Here is a 20,308-nt window from a genome sequence, read left to right as displayed (position 1 = left end):
AAAAAATTGTAACAGTGTAAAAATTTGCAAAATGACGTTGTTTAACATATTCAATTACAGTAATTCAAAATTTGTTTCACACAGGCATACCGTCGTGCAAACCAATCATACTTGTGCGCAAAATTTGCTATATATAAATTCAAAATCTGCGAGAAACGATACGCGGGGAGAAAGGAAATGTAATAGCATAAATTCTTCTAATCGATTATTTGTATATAGACATGGTAATTTGTAGCAAAATAATGTAGTATATCGATCCATTATTTTCGATCCTTCGAGAAATGAAACTGACGATGTCTAAGAGGAAAATTCCAATGGCGCATAATTCCAGAATGTTCCAGAGCAGCCGACTGACCAATAGGAATCGTATACCGCAGCGCCATGATTGGTGAATTTTCAGCAGAAGTTAGCAGAAAGAAGTAATCACAGTTACCGTGCGGAGAGCATTTCATTCAGATTATTGCGTGAGTGTAGAGCGAGAATTTATCCACCGTACACGATAATTATTAACGCGAAATCTAAACGACTATCAATCACTCGTCTATCCTTGTCCAGGATCAACGTTTAATCTTTGATTTACGCAAGATAGTATTATTCAGTGTCGTAAAGAAAACGTCGTACCCAGTCTCAGCCATGGCTGCTATGTCCGTGATCGGAATTGACTTTGGTAACGAAAGCTGTTATGTGGCTGTAGCACGAGCGGGAGGCATTGAAACTATAGCTAATGATTACAGTCTTCGAAATACACCGTAAGTTTCTTTTATTATAATAATCGATACCTAATTTTTTCTCTTTTGTAGAAAGATACCGGTGCTCACCCGGTATCTCCAAATATTTCTCTTGTTTCGCTGATTTACGTGAAAATTTTACGTAAAACTAGTAGGACAATTTAAAAGTAGTAATACATAATTCATTTCTGTACAAGTAGTATGTAAAGTAGATGATGCGGTATTCGATCATTGCCATTTATGTTCAAATCGTTTTATCTACTTAAGCATACCCGCTTACTTTCACATGACTAAGAAGTACAAAAAAGTCCATAACGTAGTTATGGTCCACGAACTATTTTTTCTTTATTTGAATTTGGCGTAGTCATGTAAAACGGAATCAACAATCGATTTAAGTCAGAATAAATGTAATGAATAAGACGTGACGTTACTACTTACTACTACTACTACTACTACTATTACTACTGCTACTACTACTACTACTACTACTACTACTATTACTTTCCCAGTTTCTTTGTGTACAAAATGTATACGAATTGTTATTTTTTTTTACGTTTGAGTTATCGAAATTTATATCCGAACGTGACGAATTTATATGTATTACTTGTTTGTAGATCGATAGTATTTGATAATCGTATTACTACATAAATAAATTGTTATGATATTTGTTATATTTTTTCTTTTTATCTAATATTAATAAAATGTTTAAAATATGAAAAAGAAATATTTGTAAAAATAAAGATATTAAAGTGCATGTAATAATTTAATATTTTCATTATTAATTGTTAAAACATTAAATATAACTTATTTTTATTAATTCTGTTTCTTATATAAATGTCATGTTATTAAAATTTACGTTTTTAAAATAAAAAAAAACTGATATTTTCCATGCATGTAAATAGGTGTTTTATTATTAATTTCTCCTCTCATAATTTTATAATCTATAATGATTTATTAGATTTTTTACTGAGAGAATTAATAAATTGAAAATTGAATATTTTTGTGTTCTTTAACATATATATACTTCAGAATGAAAAGCGGACTTCCAGGATGATTAGATTATTCTAGAAATTATGTAGAATATTGTATGATGTACACATGCTTGTTCAATATTATGTGAATTTTATGCATGCTGTGGTAGGTGAAATTTGTATTTATATAAATATTGATTTTAGATCATGTGTAGCATTCAGTGGGAAAAATCGAATTCTTGGTGTAGCTGCTAAGAATCAGATGGTGACCAATATGAAAAATACCATTCATGGATTTAAAAGACTATTGGGTAGAAAATATAATGACCCACAGGTACAAAGAGAGCTTCAGACATTACCTTTTAAGGTAACTCATCAGTCAGATGGAAGTATTGGTATACATGTAAGTTGTTTTTAGATATGGAATTATTTCCTTTCTATTATAACCCAGCAATAAAATTGAATGATTTATGGTTATGTTATTAATATTTCATAACATATATAGCTATTTTATAAAATTATAATAATTATTGTATTAACATGTCAAAATGTTATGGGAAAATAATATGATTTTTTGTAATTATTTAATGTGATATTAGACGTTACTTAGATTCAATCTGGGCATTGTGCCAGATTTCTCACATTTATAGGGACTCATATCTTATTTATATCTCTTTAGAGCAGTTAAAACATGATGAATCATATCATATATAATTTGTACAATAAAAACTATAATGATAAAAGTAATTATGTAACAAGTACAAAGCAAAGGTATTTATACTTATTTCTAAATTTTAGGTACAATATTTAGGAGAGGAACACATTTTCTCACCTGAGCAAATAACTGCAATGTTATTTACAAAATTAAAAGATATATCTGAAACTGCTCTTCAAACTGTTGTTAATGACTGCGTTATTTCTGTTCCATCATATTACACACAAGCTGAACGTCAGGCATTGCTTGATGCTGCACGAATTGCTGGTTTAAATGTTCTTAGATTATTTAATGAAACAACAGCTACTGCTCTGTGCTATGGCATCTATAAGCAAGATTTACCAGCACCTGATGCACCTCCGAGAAATGTAGTCTTTGTTGATTGCGGCTATGCAAGCTTACAAGTAAGCATTTGTGCATTCCACAAAGGAAAGCTAAAGGTATGTAATGACTTTTATTACCTTAGTAGTAATTATCTTAACTGGTATTAATAGTTATATACTTGCAAAAACAATAAAATTATTATGATATAATCGTACATATTATATAAATGTTATATTTTATTTCCAGATGATAGCTAGTACTTTCGATAGTCAATTGGGTGGAAGGAATATAGATTCTATTTTAGCAGAACATTTTTGTAAGGAATTTCAATCACGTTATAATATTGATCCGCATAACAATCCACGTGCATATATAAGACTACTAGCAGAAGTAGAGAAATTGAAAAAACAAATGTCAGCCAATTCAACGATGCTTCCTCTTAATATTGAATGTTTTATGGATGAGAAAGATGTACATGGTGAAATGAAACGAGCAGATATGGAAGCAATGTGTGCACATTTATTTAAACGCGTTGAATCCACTTTACGTCGATGCCTTGAAGATTCTAGTATGTTCTATTTTGCATTTAATGTTGTTACACATGTAGTTTAATTTTACATAAAATATATTTTCCATTAATTATATATTAATCTGCAATACCTTTTGTAGAATTAAAGTTAGAAGACATTCATTCAGTTGAATTAGCGGGTGGTTCTAGTCGTGTTCCTGCTATCAAACGATTGGTTGAAGAAGTGTTTGGTCGTACTGTATCTACGACATTAAATCAAGATGAGGCGGTTTCACGAGGATGCGCACTTCAGTGTGCGATGTTGAGTCCCGCTGTTAGAGTTCGTGACTTCTCGGTAACTGATATTCAACCGTATCCCTTGAAATTAACGTGGGATCCTACTCAAGGGGAAGACGGGTACATTAATATTCGCATTTTATGTATAATATTAAGGATATTTAAATAAGGACACTTTTTTCTGATTTTTGTGCTATTATTTTAGTGAAATGGAGATCTTTGGACACAATCATTCTGTACCATTCTCGAAAACGTTGACATTTTATCGATCAAATCCATTTACACTCACTGCAAGTTATACTATGCCATTAGCATCATATCCTCGAACTCACGTTGGTAAGCATTTAATTCTTTTTATTATTTAATAATTCTTTCTTATTACTTAATAGTACCTTATTATATAAACAACATTTTTACAGGTACATACACAATAAAGAATGTAAAGCCAACGCCAGAAGGTGAATTGTCGAAAGTAAAAGTAAAAGTGAGGATAAACTTGAATGGAATTCTTACTATTGTATCGGCTTCATTGATCGAGAAACGTGAACTCACACAACAAGAAAAAGAAGAAGAAGAGAAACAGCAACAGCAGCAACAGCAAAATAACATGGACGTTGATCAGCAGCAAGACAGGAAAGATAAATCTGATCAAGAAGCACAGGCAAATGAACCACCAGCACCTGAAGTATGTATATCCATCGTTATATCACCTTTCATTCAAATTATATGTATTCAAGATCGTTTTTTATCAACTTATGTGTAATAATATTAACATTTAGTATAACATTTACTTTGTAATACATTCATAAAATTATATTAACTTAGGGTTAGGTTTATCTAACTGTTTGTTGAGCTAAATAATAATGGTATGTCCAATAAAATAATACTTAAAAAAAAAAAAAAAAAGAAAAGAAAAAGGTTTATTGCATAAATAACAATTATACTGCAACGAAGTGTAAATTAGATGGAAACTCATTAAATTCATTCTTTGGTATACACTTTTGTAGAAGAACAGTATTCATGCTTTGAATGTCTGATGCATGACTATGTGAGTTTATTGTGGTTTAGGTGAGCATGGATAAAACGCGACGGAACTCAGATGCTGATGATGGTGGAAGAGGTGCGGGGGGTTCTGCCCCTTCCTACTCCTCCAGGATTCTCTCTTGGCTCAGCTCGGTACGCGACACACTATCATTACTTGGACCCATATGTTAACTGAAACATGTACAATAATTTATGACTTTTGCTTAGGTTGTTCTATTATTATAAGTCATCGATGGTTACGCGAATACCTTGTCGCGTGTAAAAGTGGCATAAGACTTTTATTTCTTTCATCACGTCAGCATCGTCAATTACTTGTTATAAGATCATTGTAATCATAAAATGAAATGTCCTGCATGATATGAGATTCGCGTGCTACGTATTATATATGTTACTATTCACTGTCTCTCCCCCCCCCCCCCAAAAAAAAAAAAAACCATTTTCTTAAGCACATTTTATCATTTTAAAAGAACTAAGATCTGAAAATGTTAGGTTCGTTTGCAATGTAATTGCTTGTGATATGTCTCTATACTTATTTAATATTTCGAAAACATTGATAAATTAATCAAATTCTATTGATTCGTGTATATCTAATATAAATTATTTATGACCTAGAAGTTTCCTACATATTGTAGTTTCTTTAGTGCATGATATTTAGTTATACTCAAAGGTTTTAAGTCTGTGTCGATTTCTTCTGCAAACTCGGTTAATAATAGCAACGTATAAGAGAAAATAACGCAGTCAGTCAGAATATTTAATTTGAAAACGATTATCAATATAAACATATGCATATTATAATCTCGTGCAAAGTGTTATGATGCATATGGGTCCAAGATACAGCTGTGTCACGCCGTGCTGTCTGTCTTTGCTCAGTTACTTTTCTACTGGGTCGCAGAAGGAAAAGAGACAGTAACTTTTTATAATGCAATAGCTATCAATGTGCTAAAATTGTGAAGGCAGGCAATGCGGTTCGGTTTTCGATTCGCATATTTTATGTAAATGTTCTTCTCTATATAACTACGTAATATATCTTGAAGTTGAAGTAAGACGAATTGAAAACTGCTCGCATAAGTATAATGCGCCCCTCTTTATCCTCTACTCATTTCTATCATCACCTGACTTCCAGTTTGTGTGCCTTGGTTTAAAATGTTTCAGTTTTATTATGACATTATTATATTTATTTTATCTATTGTGTGTGATTACGAATTATTACATTAAGAATAAGAAATCATTTTTAATATTCTTATAAATGCTAGATAAAAGAATTAACATAGTGTGTTCCATATGTATTTCTTTCGTTAGTATTTATAATAATAAAAAAATAAATTTTAATATAAATTTTATTGTATATATGTATAGATAGATAAGAATATTTCATTTGGATATCTTATTATTTTTCAGGGCGACGATAAAAATGACGAAAGTAAGGGTAAAAAGAAAGTTCCTATTCGTACCATTGATTTACCGGTGGATATGTGTGAATACGGACTTTCTCAGCGTGATTTAGATGCCGCACTAGAAAAAGAGGTAAATTATGTTTATTACGTTTATTTAAGTGTTAGTACATTTCTTATAATTCGTATATTCTATATTAATATATATTTTTACATCCAAGTCCAAGATGATCGCTGAAGATAAACAGGAAAAGGAACGTGTTGATGCCCGTAACGCATTAGAAGAATATGTTTACGATTTACGTGCTAAGCTGTCGGAGGAGGATCAATTGTCCACATTTATTACGGAAGATGACAAAGAAACACTTTATTGTACATTAGATGAAACTGAAAATTGGCTGTACGAAGAAGGTGAAGATTGCCAACGACAAGTTTATTCAGAACGGTTAACACGCCTTAAGGTAAGTTACATTTATACTTTTTATTAGATACCAAATAAACATTTTCGTTCCAAAATTGAAAATTGTATGTTTTTTGTTAGTCACAAGGTGAACCAATTAAAGAAAGACGAATGGAATTTGAAGGCAGAGGCTACGCTCTTGATGAATTAGCAGGAGCTTTGCAACTTGCTAAAAAGGGGATAGATCTCATTAGATCATCCAATGGAAAGGATGATAAATATTCCCACCTAACAGAAGAAGAGGTAAAGAAGGTTGAAAAAGCAGTGCAAGAAAAATGGACGTGGCTAGAAGAAAAACGCATGCTTCTTGCCAGTACACCACGCACACAACAACCGCCAGTTACTGTAGCTCAAATTCGTGCAGAGAAACAGGTATTTGAAGCATATATCCAATTTAATGTATAACCGATAATACGTTTATATATATTGCCTTTTACATATTTTCTTTTTTGTTTTAACAGTCACTGGATAGTGTTGTAGTACCAATTTTAAATAAACCAAAACCTAAAGTCGATCCACCAAAAGAAGAGAAACCTAAAGACAAAGCTTCTGAAACTCATCAGAAAAATAATCAAAATAGTCAAGGTGATGCTCACTCTCAAACCAATCAACAACAACAACCCCAGGAAGAGAAAATGGATGTTGAGTAACGGTCATCCAATTTTATGTGTGTTTAATATTATTAAATCTACCATGATTAAAATAACGAAAATATGTCATTACACAAGTCATTTTTATCATGTCACAAAAGCGCCTGATATGTTCTTAGTTAGCAGATGCGATTGTTTTTTCTTTTCTTTACCCATCACAATTTATTACTAAGTTTGCAATTTATTGATAAGTTAACCTATTTAAGAACAACTATCATTAATCTAAGTATATTGAAATTTGAAGAATTTTTTTTCTGTAAATCACTTAAACAAAGTTGTATGTATATTTTACGTTCAATTAATTTAACTAATATATCATTATAAAATTATTTCATTCAAGTAAATTTCTATAAAAATAGAGGTGAACACGGAATAAATAAAGATAGGCGCTGACATTTTTAAATTTCGTTTTATATTGATAAAAACGTATAAAAAAATTTTCTTTTTTGACACGTGTACATGTATCCACTGTATTCGTTTATGAAAAATAATCAATTCAGTTAAAAGTACACGATATTTGTAACGATCTTCTTATTTCTTAGGACGTTACAGGAATATTATTTTTGTAATGTAATTACAAAATTCTTCAAGCTTTAATATGCTTTTAGGAAAGCATAACAAAATTTTCATCAGTGGAACACTCTAAAGAGATCCCTGATTTCATTGCCAGTAAGATTTAATACATTGTGTCCTATAATGTATAGAACAAGTATTAAGTTAGAGCTAATGACTAAATTAAATTGTGAAGTAGTTAATATCGCAGGCGATTTTATGTATTTAATTACAATAAGCATTCATTCCAATACTTCCCCGGCCGACAGCAAAATATTCTGTCACACAAACTTTTGTTGCATTTAAGATACTTAAATAAATTAATATTTCATTAAAGAAGTTTATTAAGCTTGTTCTAGGATTTGCTTACAGCTTTGTATGTTTGAAAGGGCTGCTAACTTGAATCGTGTATATTTTATGATATTTCAACATTGTCAAAGCTTTGATGACATGAAATTACGAGAAATGAAATTATAGTTAGGTATATTGTACATAATTCGTAGTTTTTCATAAAAGTAAAACATTTTGCCTTTCAAATTGTGTTCTAATTAATTTGATAAATATCATTTTTTTATAGTTGTTGCAACGGTACTGTTCATTGGTACTAAAAAGGAATCAGTGGTATATTGTGTTGCATTGTATATTGATCACGATTTATTTTGTTATTTATTCTTCCTTAAAGGTAGAAATAAAGTACATGACTACTATTCAGCGTTATTAGGGGCGAATTTGTACTGAAATTTTGTAATAATCTTCTGTATTTTATTCCCCTTTCTAAAAATTCGTATTTGTAGCTTTTTAAGTAGCTGTTTCGAAATTATCAGCCTAAATACTACAAAGGATTATAAATTCGCCCCTGATCTAGTACTGTGATCGGTAAAGTGCACTACAATTAATTTATGCATCTGATGTGATTTATTGAGGCACTAGAAATTATAAACTAATCTACTACAAGGTTTCTCAAATATAAAAGCAAAATATATGTAATGGAATTATATTCCATATAGATATATGTATATTGTAAAGTTTGTGCTGTACAATATGCAAATATTGTGTGGGAATGTCACTGCTTCTTTTTATTTAATAATTACGTTTCATTAATTGGTACAAGTATAGTTATATTCGTCCTTCATGCAATTTCACATCATTAAACAAAAAAAAAAAAAAAAAGGAAAAAATAAGAGAAAAATATCGAAACATTAACAAAAAAGTATGCAATTGCAGAATGTAACGCAATACAATGTAACATGTTTTTTTTTTTCAATGATTATACGCGAATAAATGTGTTATCAAAAAAGTGTACTTAATCACATATGTGTTTCAAATACAAAAAAAAAAAAAAAAAAAAAAAAAAAAAAAATGATTAATCTCGTTTCGTCTGTGTCTTCGATTGATCATCGAAGTATGCGCGATATATAAAAGCGCCCAAAGCTACGTGTAAGACAAGGATTGCAACTCCAGCTGAATACACGTTGCTTGGCACCTGATCGAGCCCCAATAATCCTAAAATGTATAAAAATTTGTTTAAAATATTGATACGATGTCAAAATTATATTCGTAAATATGTGTATATCATATTTTGATTATTACACAATTAAGGTGTAATAATCAAAAGTATATATTGTGATGTACTGTATTAAGTAATTTATGTATATGTAACATTCCAATTCATAAAGTTTGTACATAAAAGGTATAAAATATTGGCTACTAGATTAAAAAATATGCAAAAAATATTCTCAAATATTCTCAAGAATTATTTACTATTCATGTTTATGTTAAACTATTTTATTATTAGATACTTCCCCCAAAAATTAAATTAATATATATATACACAATTTTATTAAATATCATCAACAAAATATAATTTTTTAGATGTACGTAAAAAAGTTAAACATTCTAATAGCATTGTTTGTTTCCATACCATCAAAAATAAAAATCTTGCTAGCAAAAAATGAAAATACAGGTAAGGCTATTATCACCATACAGTGGAATAATACTGTTTTAAAGACTTCTAATTCTGGTAATTCCTGGAAATAAAACTACGTATTAAAGATATTATTATATTTAAATACATATAATACAATATATCAATGAATTAAAATGTAAAAATGAACACACCTTGATACTTGCCATGATGTAGATGTATTTTTAATTAAAATTTCCTTAATACTATTCAGTTATCAGTTACAATACCAATTTTATTAGATTTAAAGATATATATAATATTATCATTATATTACTAATTTAGAAAAATATAATTCAACAGTTTTTATTAATGTCTAAGAAAAAATTGGAAATGAATATGTATTATTTATATAGAAAGTTGAAAAATCATTTCCTTTTCTATTTTAGTATACTATTTTGTTGAATGACATACATGTATAAATCTGTATATAGAACTTATACGATATTATATAGTAAAAAGATAAGTCTGATATTTTGATGGATAATAATTTAGACAACAACGTAATACGATAAATTCGTACACTCGTTATCTTGTGAATATTTAAGGTTATGTTATTCGATTTAGTACGTTATAAATCCCACCAGAGGAAGGTTGTATCTCGCATGTCCATATCCTTTTTGTTAGCGTTTTCGTATCTGGTTTAAAAAAGTTGTCACACGTTGCACTTTGTATAATTGGCCAGTTTCTTTTAGTCATAAATCCATCTCAATAAATCACTTTAGTTGTCACTCTTCTCGCAGTATATTGCATTTCTGGACAGTGATTGAAGCGCAGTATCGGCACGTCCAGAGCTGATTCACTTCACTTGATTGTATACAGGAATGAAGATTAAAAATAATACGTTGTAGCAATACGTCACTGGTTATAAAGTGTTAACAATTCATTTATAAGTATGGGATGTTGTTACAGTTTTTGCAAAGAAGACAGCGATCCGCAGGTAATAAATTAAATTATTTTAGTCAAGTGGGATGTTTTGAAAGCTCGATTATTATTATTATTATTGTATAACATTAGATATGTTAAAGGATACGTATAAACTTTTATCGCAATTTCACTTATTCGGATTACGTATACAAGACTTTAATAGTCAAAATGTATATTATATTCTTATATGATTCACATCTATATAATTGAAATAAAATTCAAAGACTAGAATTTAAATTAATTAAAACATGTAATTTATCTGTTTATCTTTGTAGAGTGGGGAAGCAAATGAAAGGACACATTTGTTGGTAGATCCTGTCAGTAATAACACAAATATACCTAGAGTACACAGGTGTGTTCTTTTTATATATATTTATATATGATATAGATAAAAGTTGTTCAAGCTTTTTCATTTCTTTTCCTTTCAGCGATGATTATGTTAACCAATATGCAAGTTCAGCACCCAAAAAAACAGATGAACAAAGTGCATTAAATAGAATTTTACATGAAACAGCTGCGTGAGTGTTTGCTTCTGCCTTTCTTAGTCCTTATGTTTATGTTGCCTTTTTTTTTTTTTTTTTACAGTTATTTGGTAGAATATCATAACAAGGATCAATTAATTATGTTGATATATTTAATTTCAGTAATGTAATAGATGTTGGAGCACTAGATTCACACAACTTAGAACAGCACGAATATATGGATAGATCGCGTGCATATTCTAAACGTATAGAAGCTGGAGGTATTAAAGTACCTGATAGTACATCTTGCTTACTCAAAGATGTTCCTGCCCCAGAAAAAATATTGGCAGCAGAACCTCTTGATGCTGAAGATCATGGACTGGTAAACATACATTATATGCAATATAACATCCTATTATTTAAATATTTATTAATTTTTGTATATGTTTTTATTTATAGATAACAGAAATGCTCCATAAGGCTGTGACAGCATTAGAGGATGTTAATGTTGAACACAAGGAAGATTTAGTAGTTCCTTTTTTATCGTGATCTTTTGGCATTTCCTCAGCAGGATTACATCTTGCTTGAGTGAAATCATTGTACTACACAACACTAAAAACATCATACATCTTTCCAAAATCAATTTTCGATAAGTTAATCTGAATTTACTTCAGATTTTAGGATAGAGTGGGGCTAAACGTCCGACGGGTAAAATGCCCCGAATTTTAAATCTCCGTTTGTAAACAGTCGGTTGAATATCGCATAATGTTATTTAGACAGCGAGCGTTAGCGGGAGGGACTCCAGAGTCGCCATTCGCACACGAGCGTTCGTCTCGAGTAAGTCTTTGTCATACGAAGATCTTAAATTTGGGACTTTTTATACCCTGGACTTTTAGCTTCATCCTATCTTACTTGAATTCGAATATTGATGAAGCATTATAATCTGGTGTATCGTAAACAAAAGTTCAGGTACTACTTCTTAATAACAAAATGTTAAAATGGCTTGACAGTTTTTCTGAATATACATAATTATTTTAAGATGTTACAAGTTAATATATTTCCAAACGACCAGTCTTTAATGAAAAAGCTGAATTTGGTAGTGCTTTTCCATAATTTATATACGATACTGTAAAAAGATAAAACCACTGTTATTAATCTCCACTAAGATGTATATCGAGAAACAATATAAAAGGGCTATTTTGTCATAATTTAATAAACGCAATCATATATTATAAATTTATCATTTTTCGCATTAAAATTTGCAAAATTAAGTTTTATCGAGCGAATAACTAACTTTTTTTTTGTTAACGTTCTATCAGCGTTAAAAATATTTCATATACGTAAACGGCATTATATGAAACATGGTAGTTAATATGTAGATTCAGTGACAATTAATATTCACGAATGCGACGAATATATTTCGTTACTCATATTAAAGTGTATATTTTAATTACCATGCACATCTTTGTCTTTTTTATATTGTACGTATTTTGTTCTTATTTTATATTTGCTACAGTGTTGCAAAAAGTATGTACAATTTCAAGTGAGAAGGAGTTCTTAACTTAAACATACATATGTGATATTTATATAAATTAGTACTATTACTAATATTATATTCTTTACTCATTGCCACTTTTCTTATATGTATTTCGTTCATCAAAATTTGTTAATTTTATATTTTATTAAAATTATAATAGTTATTACTCCGCTATCATCTCTTATTAATTGATATGATATTATTATTATCTTATTAATTGGTGAATTGCGATATGATAAATAAACAATATAAATTGTGAAATTATATATTGTTTTGTGAATAACAGTCGTATTAGATAAACTTAATTATAGTCAACAATAAACGATGATTAAACAAACGTTGTATAAGCCGCACTTGTTACATTATTAATTACGTTTATTGAAAATTGTAAGAATTAATTTGTTATCAAAGCTATACGCACAAACGCATAAAGACCGTCAATATCGATTATTTATTATTTCGTAAAATATATTTATAAAAATACTTTCTTTTCATTTATTTAAATGCTCCACCTTTTACACATTGAATGCTATTCCACTACTCTAATACTATTTCAAGATTTAGAAACTTCGACTTCGAACAGAATTATTCAGTATATAGAGTATTTATTTTTAAATATCGTAGGATTGAATTACGTAATTCGTTATGAAATTTTATTCGGTAAATGAATGCGGGAATAATAAAAATGTGGAGAAGTGATCACTACGGATAGTACATCGGTAAATCGATTTAAAAGGAAGCGGGAAATGAGCTGTTAGGAACGCGCGAAGTTTGATGAGAGCGCGGGAAGCAGGTGGTGGGGATAAGTCAAGCCAGTAGATTGGTTGGGCGCGTCGAGGCGCGGAGGGGCATCGACCGGTCTGGCATCGGGCTGCTATCGGACTGGCAGGTCCCCCCGTTCAGTACCACCAATACACAAGAGCCGAGGACTCTCTATCGCCGACCATTGGTCCTCAATTTGCCGACCAATCATTGGGAAAGTGCCCACGAAAATATCCAATGTAAGTCCACAAATTATCAAACATCAACGGGGTACGCGTACGGCCGCGCATCGTTGTACGATTAACCGCGTTTTCGTTTTGTGACTTGTTCCAATTGCGAACCCGTGTCTTCTTGTGCTTGAAAAAGTCTTTCCGCACGGCCATGTTTGTCGAGACGAGCGTTTCTCGTCCGAAATTCGCGTCGTTCCATACATTCCGAATACCATCCAGCAGACTTGGTCTTCGTTTCGTACGTCGACGTTCGCTGCGTGTTAAGGATCACGAAAATACGACGTTGATCATGCCACCGAGAACAGGATGCAATATCCTTCGGAACCGATTTCTGCCCGACAGAAGGTGATGATTGCTGGCTGGCCTCGATTCTCTTTCCTACGTATCTAACATTCTGCACGTGGGCTCTTTAGACTTCAATGTGTTCGCCACGTTGGCGATCTTTATCAATGCGTACGAGACAAAATTGTGCCCGACAGAATGAAAGAAATCATCGAGACTCTAACCTTTCTACGCATTCCATTTATTTATCTTCAGTTTGATACAACAAACACGAAAGTTCCCCTGCATGATTCATGGAGCTTTCGTATATACGAGTTCACGTGTATACACAAATTTTGCCTTTGTGTATGTACATACATGCATGTAGTCATCTTTGTCGCGTTAAACCTATCTCTTTCCATCGGAGAATTTACATTTAGCTTTCTATTAATTTACTTTCGAATATAACTGCATTCTGTCTTTGTTTTGTTGTGAGGTCAATGTCTTCTGTTTAGCGATAGGAGTAATTTAAAATGGAACAACTGGGTGAAGGGCAGGCGGTTGTAGTTGGCAGTGCCGGAGGAACCGTCCAGGTTGTTCAAATGGGCCAAGGAGGTCAAGCAATGATGTTACCACAAGCTATACAAATGGCAGCACCAAATGGACAAATACAAGTTGTTCCTGTGTCTAGTTTAACTAGTACAGGTCAACAAATAGTAATTCAACAGCCACAAACACCTCAAATCATTCAAACTCCAGATGGACAAACATACATTTATCAGCCAGTACAATTAGAGGGTCAAGTTCAGCAAGCACAGCCAACAGGTATAAAAGTATATGATTAATGTAGTTGTTAAATTGTAAAATTTATATACTAATTTCATATTTTTTGAGTAGTAATTAATATCAATGGGAATCTTATGCAAATTGCTGGAGCAACGTCGCAACCGGCAACTACTGCAGCAACCACAACGCCAGTACAACCCTTAGCAAGTCCTACAGCAGCAGCGACTCAGGCAGGAAATGTTTTCATGGTGATTACTATTAAAGTGTCTCTTTCACTTACATAGTCTGTGTATTATATATTATACCGACTTGTAGTGATTATGGAGCGACAAGGACAGCATAATGTCTTTTCTTTTTTTTTATATAGTTTCTTTAGTTCAAAATTTAAGTATATAGCTAGTTTAATATGAACTAGGTATCGTTGAGACACTTAAACATACGCGGTTTTTGATGTTTCAGATGGTACCAGGAAATAGCGGACAAACGCAATTTCAAAGGGTAGCATTGCCAAATGCAGAAGTTTTTGAGGAAGAACCTTTATATGTAAATGCAAAGCAATATAGGCGTATATTAAAACGTCGTCAAGCACGGGCTAAATTAGAAGCTGAGGGGAAGATACCTAAAGAAAGACCTGTAAATATATGTTTAGTTACGGTTAATTTCATATTATATGTTTTGTTGCTTATGCATTTTACATGAAATTAGCATTTTCTTACAGAAATACCTCCACGAATCTCGTCATCGACATGCAATGAATAGAATTCGTGGCGAGGGCGGTCGTTTTCATTCCGGTCAAGTAAAGAAACGAAAGTAAGTCTCTATATATATATATCTGTTTCTTATTATATTTCTTTATGCAAAACAAACACAGTGTCTCATTCATTATTTTACGCATATAAGAGTGTAATGGTTCCAGTAGAGCAAACGAAAACGCCATGATTACCCAGCACATCACAACTTCGACCAGCACCAATACCGTTCGTACTATAGCAATAACAGCAGCAAATGTAGGTGTACAATATCACGACACAGATAATATGGCCTCGACGATTGTCATTGAAGTAAATATAAATGTTTTTCTGAACGAAGTACAAAAATTTTGAAATAAGTTTAAGTCTGGACATTTGTTACAGAAACAAGGTATTCCCCTTCAGGAAATGATTTCACAAGATGATATTGTTACCTCGAACAACTGCTTGATGTAAATAAATGTTTAAACTAGAAGTTGAGGCGATGCATGAACAATTAATCAGTCAAAAACGAAAAATGTGTTTGTGATGACATTCTACATATGTTTGCATTAATCTCCGAAAGTATAATTTGTAAATAATCAACTTGGTGCGAGATACAATGCAAACAGTTTCTGAAAACAAGATGCTGTGAAGAATCATCAAAACTGTATATACTACGAAAAGGTTACGAAAAGGTTTACTTATATTTTTTTAATTTGTGCGTAGTCTAGCACAGATTTGGTTAACACTATTGCTACTAGTATTATGTCACGGTATAACGGAAAATTGGATTCAAAATTAGATTAACTTTCATTATAGTGAAATTGATGAAAGATATGTGGTACTACTTTGTGTACATAAAAAATGCTTGCAGTGTTACATATCAAATTTATATTATAATTTCAAAACGTGTAAATTTTTCTACAAATCATATCGCCACGTTCAATCGAGAGACTGAACTATATAATTTATTGTTACGTGCTGGGTACTATTTTTAGATTAGATTTTATAAATGAATTAATCTTAGCTTCCATTATAACGATGAATGAACAAAATACAAAAAATGTGTACATCGATAAGACTTTTTGTACAATTTTATGTGCGAGTACAATTAATTTAATCTGATGAAAAGCTTTATGGAATATAGTTAATTGTTAAGAATATATTATAAGAAGTTACTCATATTTTTTGCAGCGGCTTATGTAAATAACATGTTTAATCTTGAAATGTTAACTATTTTGGCTGAACAAGGGAGGCTATGTAACGTGTAATTTATCTGAATGGTTTTGGAATCTTTGAAAATTTATTAAAAAGTTAATTCGACTTTACATTCGAAACTTTTAATAAATTATTTTATTTCCACGTATATGTGCAGATAAATATAACATTATCGTAATAATTCTGCAATATTTAGGTTATTATTTACTTTTTCCTACATATATCTCTTACATATTATTAAAATGGTATTTTTCTAAAGTTCAAATGTTAGTTTTTAAAAGGGGAAATAACGATAATTAATTTCTCTTAATATGTAATGAAATACATATTAAGATACGGCACCTTTTTTTTTTTTTTTTTTTACAGACGTGAAGAAATTAAAATAAAAAGAGACGAAATGTTTCACCTTCGTACATAAATATTTTGTTAAATGGTCTTAAAGTAGGGCAAAATTGTAAATAACTTGTACGAATGTAATGTAAGAAAGATTTACGTGGAATGTGATACTGCGTGTTCAGCGTGAATGCGAACTATTGTAAATGAATAATTAAGTTGAGTGAAAATAGGAAATAATATATTTGTAAAGTGGCTATGTACAAGCAAAACAACGTGGGTTGTGTTTTGTAATAATTCGTGTCTGATGATTTAATTAACGTAATCCTTCGCCAATAGCTTATCTTTAATTTTAATAAGTGATTACTGAAAATAATTTTCTTCTGGTGAAAATGAGAGATAACGGAAAGATCGGACAAAAGATTAGATTATGTTGGAAGGAAGTACAAATTTCTTGTCTGCCAGAATTTCCGAGCATTCAGACGGTGGACTGTCGGGTCCTTTAGTGTATATTTGTGGTTCAATAGGTAACGGTGGACCAAACAAACATTCTTTTACTACTCGATTTCCGGTAGCACCTATCTTTGCATCGTATTCTGAATCTCCAGTTCTAGAAAGAATAAATTGTAACAACCTATAGAATTAATGGCGGATACTTACTTTTTTTTTTTTTTTTTTTTACTATAAAATTATGTATATAAGTAGGAAAGTTTTCTAAAGACAAATGATAATAATCGTTGCTCGTGATATTTTAATCCTTATTGGATTTACTACGAATTTACTAGTGGATAAGTAATATTTATCTATATCAAAAGAACTGTGGTAATCTTGCCTTCTTACCTTATACGAAGAATTTCTCTTTCTTTTCTATTGGGTACTAAATTGTCTGGAGGTTTCTTTGCTTTCTTTAGCCGTATCAAGTCTTCTGTTGCAATTTTCCATGGGTTTCTGTAGGAGTTGGTTTGAGTCGTTTCCGATATGATCCAGTCTTCCGCTAAACGAATGTCTTTCCATTTTCCATATGTTTTCGCACGAGGTGAATAATCTCCTAATATTATCAAATTTCCATTTTAAAATATATATGTAAATGAAATTGTAGTTTTGTTTATAAAATAAAACCTTTTGAATATTCCATTTGATACACAGTTTGTTTAAGTTTGTTCTCCTCTCTTTCGATTAGATCCTCATCTGGTACAACTTCCGAAAGAAATTCTTTTAAATGCCGGTATTTCTTGCGAATCTAAATATTTGAAAGTTATATCAGCACTGTTACATGTTTAAAGTGTGCTTTGAAAATCCATGCGATGTACTTTAACTCCACAATGAGCTACATTAAAAGAATTTAACGGTTTTCAATTAAAATCCAACATCGTAATACAAAAATATTTATTACGAGGTATTGCTCATATACTAATTGTTAATACCAAATATCGTTGCTTGTTTACTCTGTTTAAAGCTTGTTGAGGATCCTCGGTTTGTTCGTTTAAGGTAAGAGCAGCATTTTGTCGTTGTGTGTTCAAACACTTCCTGTAAGGGCCATTTAAATTATTCAAAGGCGGAGGGTACTCGGATTGTGGCCTGTATTCCTTTGGTCTACCAGTTTTCTTCGATGGGAAATCCTTTTTATATATCGTTATAAAATCACGTGCTTCGTCTTCCACTTCTAGAAGCATGGTTTCTCTTTATTTATAATACGAACATTATAAAAACTTCTCGCAATGATCAACGATCATGTCTGATAAAATTCGACGAAAAGGTTACAAAAAACCTTGAAGTTGCCTATCTTTAACTTACTATACTGTTTTTTTTTTTTTCAGTTGTTTACATTCACAATTTGTCCGATTTGGACATCTTCGTGTTTGTTAGGTTATATCCTTTATGAGATCTGCTGGGTGTTTCTTTTTTAATCTTCTTTCTATGCTTGATGCGTTGATCGTTTCCGCTGTCAGCCGGTTCGGGTGCGTTGCTATTCTTTCTCTGTACCTTCTTGCGCATCTGTTAATCTCCTCCTTGACCGTTGGTATTTCCAGGTCTTGAATTGTCTCTATCTTGCTTATATGGCTCATTGCTGCTGTTCCCCATAGTGAACTTACTATACCGTTGACAATGAGTTGAGAAAAGAAAAGGAAGGTTAGATGTAGTAGGTATAAGACTTTTTGTTTAGAAGATTTCCGATCTGTTGTCGATATTACTTTAATTCTTGATAATAAGCAATATTAATCGTAAAGGAAAATTCATCGTGAGAATGTTCAGAAATTTGTGAAGTAAATGAACGATAAAGGGATACGAAAGGAAGGCTTCTCGACGTCTAATAATTCTCCGATTTCTCGCGATCCATTATAGAGGACGATATAACAAGAGGTGAGGCATGGTACCCTTGTGTACTATAAACGCCAATTAGGACATGACATCGAATTTCCCTGTTATAGGTACGTCCTTGTTGATGCGAGTCGCCTACGCTTTCTTTCCTCTCGCTTTCCTTCTTTTTTGCTTCTCTCGTCATTTAAGGTTGGAAAAATAGATATCCATGTTCTATTTTAACCTCGTAACGATTCAATATCGACATGCGAAGTTTCGTTAAGATTAATTGAATATCTCGAAGGATGAAGGGTATAATAGTATAAATTCTCGTATTATTAAAGTTAGTTTATTTGCAATACGCTTTACAAGTTTTATCAACGATACGTTCTATTTGGCCGATAAATATTAAGTTCTTTCGAACGAATTCTTCGCTTAAAGAATTCTAAGAAGACAAAATATACAAATCTCGAGGATCTGTAGCAGGGCTGTTATACACATCGTGTGCTGTAACAAGATAGGCATAATTCAAATCTTACGCTGTTTGTAATGACGTGGAGTAATTAATTTTCGTCGAGTAACAATGTTGCCAGAACTGTCTGAGCAATATTTTCGCCTCGTTACTCACAAGAAGCAATTCGTACCTTATAGGTATCCTTTAACTTCTACAGCCCTCTTGCTATTCTGCCCACGCTCCTATTCGAACCCTCCTCAAAAGACAAACGAGGCTTCTTCGGTGCGCCTGTCTTTTTTGCCGCTGTTTCCGGAATTCAGGGGACGAACGAGTTTATTCTGTTCATTTTCACCAAGTTTCTTCCGAAGTCATCTTTCGTTATTTTGTAGCATAGAGTTTCTAGGGTCGGTTTAGGATGGCCGATCGAGTGGGTGGAAGTTACGTAAGTGATTCATCGATGACGAATAACGGAAAATAAGGTGAGAAAAAGAAAGAAGAAGGTGGAAGCTCTTAAATCTTATGGATTCGCTACTTTGAATTGGCATCTTTCATTTCTAAGGAATTAATTTGCAAAATTTTTAACTTACAAATGTTAGATTTTGCAAGATTCAATCTCGAACACACATTTAATTTAATGTAGAATGATTAAAAAAGTTTCATTTCAAGTGTTTGCTCGACCGATAATAATACCTATCATTTTTTATTTC

The 20,308-nt window shown here is 31.6% G+C and overlaps 5 protein-coding genes and 1 long non-coding RNA gene across 10 annotated transcripts; 3 read left to right on the top strand and 3 right to left on the bottom strand.

Annotated features, from left to right (window-relative positions):
* The first annotated feature begins 409 nt into the window (after positions 1-409).
* On the top strand, positions 410-8,810 carry Hsc70Cb (heat shock protein 70Cb). 2 transcript variants are annotated; one of them, XM_069115922.1, is made up of 12 exons: positions 410-749; positions 1,904-2,102; positions 2,498-2,854; positions 2,985-3,306; positions 3,408-3,663; positions 3,749-3,879; positions 3,963-4,228; positions 4,612-4,719; positions 5,986-6,111; positions 6,200-6,439; positions 6,520-6,810; positions 6,900-8,810. In XM_069115922.1, the coding sequence occupies exons 1-12, from the start codon at positions 634-636 to the stop codon at positions 7,086-7,088; spliced, it is 2,601 nt and encodes an 866-aa protein (XP_068972023.1). In that variant the 5' UTR covers positions 410-633; the 3' UTR covers positions 7,089-8,810. The 2 variants fall into 2 exon arrangements, with proteins under 2 accessions (XP_068972023.1, XP_068972024.1); XM_069115923.1 differs by lacking the exon at positions 4,612-4,719 and having other exon boundaries at positions 411-749.
* On the bottom strand, positions 4,451-10,279 carry LOC138181227 (uncharacterized). Its single transcript, XR_011173468.1, has 2 exons — positions 10,188-10,279; positions 4,451-4,758 (listed from the first exon to the last, which is right to left on the bottom strand). It is a non-coding gene; the product is annotated as an uncharacterized LOC138181227 (long non-coding RNA).
* On the bottom strand, positions 8,978-9,947 carry LOC138181226 (vacuolar ATPase assembly integral membrane protein VMA21 homolog). The gene is made up of 3 exons (XM_069115929.1): positions 9,759-9,947; positions 9,562-9,667; positions 8,978-9,143 (listed from the first exon to the last, which is right to left on the bottom strand). The coding sequence occupies exons 1-3, from the start codon at positions 9,771-9,773 to the stop codon at positions 9,004-9,006; spliced, it is 261 nt and encodes an 86-aa protein (XP_068972030.1). The 5' UTR covers positions 9,774-9,947; the 3' UTR covers positions 8,978-9,003.
* Positions 10,111-13,011, top strand: Lamtor1 (Late endosomal/lysosomal adaptor, MAPK and MTOR activator 1). Its single transcript, XM_069115928.1, has 5 exons — positions 10,111-10,543; positions 10,806-10,882; positions 10,959-11,048; positions 11,175-11,373; positions 11,451-13,011. The coding sequence occupies exons 1-5, from the start codon at positions 10,499-10,501 to the stop codon at positions 11,538-11,540; spliced, it is 501 nt and encodes a 166-aa protein (XP_068972029.1). The 5' UTR covers positions 10,111-10,498; the 3' UTR covers positions 11,541-13,011.
* Positions 13,012-13,373: 362 nt separating this feature from the next.
* Nf-YA (nuclear factor Y-box A) lies at positions 13,374-16,624 on the top strand. 4 transcript variants are annotated; one of them, XM_069115927.1, is made up of 7 exons: positions 13,374-13,529; positions 14,297-14,606; positions 14,679-14,797; positions 15,027-15,200; positions 15,286-15,377; positions 15,484-15,628; positions 15,701-16,624. In XM_069115927.1, exons 2-7 carry the CDS (start codon positions 14,315-14,317, stop codon positions 15,770-15,772), a joined length of 894 nt encoding a protein of 297 aa, XP_068972028.1. In that variant the 5' UTR covers positions 13,374-13,529; positions 14,297-14,314; the 3' UTR covers positions 15,773-16,624. The 4 variants fall into 4 exon arrangements, with proteins under 4 accessions (XP_068972028.1, XP_068972027.1, XP_068972025.1 ...); XM_069115926.1 differs by having other exon boundaries at positions 14,679-14,815; positions 15,487-15,628; XM_069115924.1 differs by having other exon boundaries at positions 14,679-14,815.
* A 648-nt stretch (positions 16,625-17,272) lies between these two features.
* LOC138181323 (uncharacterized) lies at positions 17,273-18,621 on the bottom strand. The gene is made up of 4 exons (XM_069116069.1): positions 18,295-18,621; positions 17,969-18,089; positions 17,690-17,897; positions 17,273-17,459 (listed from the first exon to the last, which is right to left on the bottom strand). Exons 1-4 carry the CDS (start codon positions 18,520-18,522, stop codon positions 17,273-17,275), a joined length of 744 nt encoding a protein of 247 aa, XP_068972170.1. The 5' UTR covers positions 18,523-18,621.
* Between the last annotated feature and the right edge of the window lie 1,687 nt (positions 18,622-20,308).

Source organism: Bombus flavifrons, chromosome 6 (genome assembly GCF_040668555.2).
Source record: "Bombus flavifrons isolate JBK064 chromosome 6, iyBomFlav1_principal, whole genome shotgun sequence".
Classification (NCBI taxonomy): domain Eukaryota; kingdom Metazoa; phylum Arthropoda; class Insecta; order Hymenoptera; family Apidae; genus Bombus; species Bombus flavifrons.
This window is presented reverse-complemented; position numbering and strand designations above follow the sequence as displayed.

Bases quoted from the DNA above. Each gene is read 5' to 3' on its own strand.
- Nf-YA (XM_069115924.1), top strand. From the start codon at position 14,315: ATGGAACAACTGGGTGAAGGGCAGGCGGTTGTAGTTGGCAGTGCCGGA. The intron at 14,607-14,678 runs GTATAAAAGTAT...TTTTTTGAGTAG, and splicing joins TCAGCAAGCACAGCCAACAG to TAATTAATATCAATGGGAAT. The intron at 15,201-15,285 runs GTAAATATATGT...ATTTTCTTACAG, and splicing joins AGATACCTAAAGAAAGACCT to AAATACCTCCACGAATCTCG.
- Hsc70Cb (XM_069115922.1), top strand. From the start codon at position 634: ATGGCTGCTATGTCCGTGATCGGAATTGACTTTGGTAACGAAAGCTGT. The intron at 3,307-3,407 runs GTATGTTCTATT...TACCTTTTGTAG, and splicing joins TCGATGCCTTGAAGATTCTA to AATTAAAGTTAGAAGACATT. The intron at 6,112-6,199 runs GTAAATTATGTT...TTTACATCCAAG, and splicing joins ATGCCGCACTAGAAAAAGAG to TCCAAGATGATCGCTGAAGA.
- Lamtor1 (XM_069115928.1), top strand. From the start codon at position 10,499: ATGGGATGTTGTTACAGTTTTTGCAAAGAAGACAGCGATCCGCAG. The intron at 10,883-10,958 runs GTGTGTTCTTTT...TTTTCCTTTCAG, and splicing joins AATATACCTAGAGTACACAG to CGATGATTATGTTAACCAAT. The intron at 11,049-11,174 runs GTGAGTGTTTGC...ATTTAATTTCAG, and splicing joins ATTTTACATGAAACAGCTGC to TAATGTAATAGATGTTGGAG.
- LOC138181323 (XM_069116069.1), bottom strand. From the start codon at position 18,522: ATGCTTCTAGAAGTGGAAGACGAAGCACGTGATTTTATAACGATATAT. The intron at 18,090-18,294 runs GTAAACAAGCAA...TCAAATATTTAG, and splicing joins CTCAACAAGCTTTAAACAGA to ATTCGCAAGAAATACCGGCA. The intron at 17,460-17,689 runs GTAAGAAGGCAA...TATTCTTTCTAG, and splicing joins AGAGAAATTCTTCGTATAAG to AACTGGAGATTCAGAATACG.
- LOC138181226 (XM_069115929.1), bottom strand. The intron at 9,144-9,561 runs GTATGGAAACAA...TATACATTTTAG, and splicing joins CAAGATTTTTATTTTTGATG to GATTATTGGGGCTCGATCAG.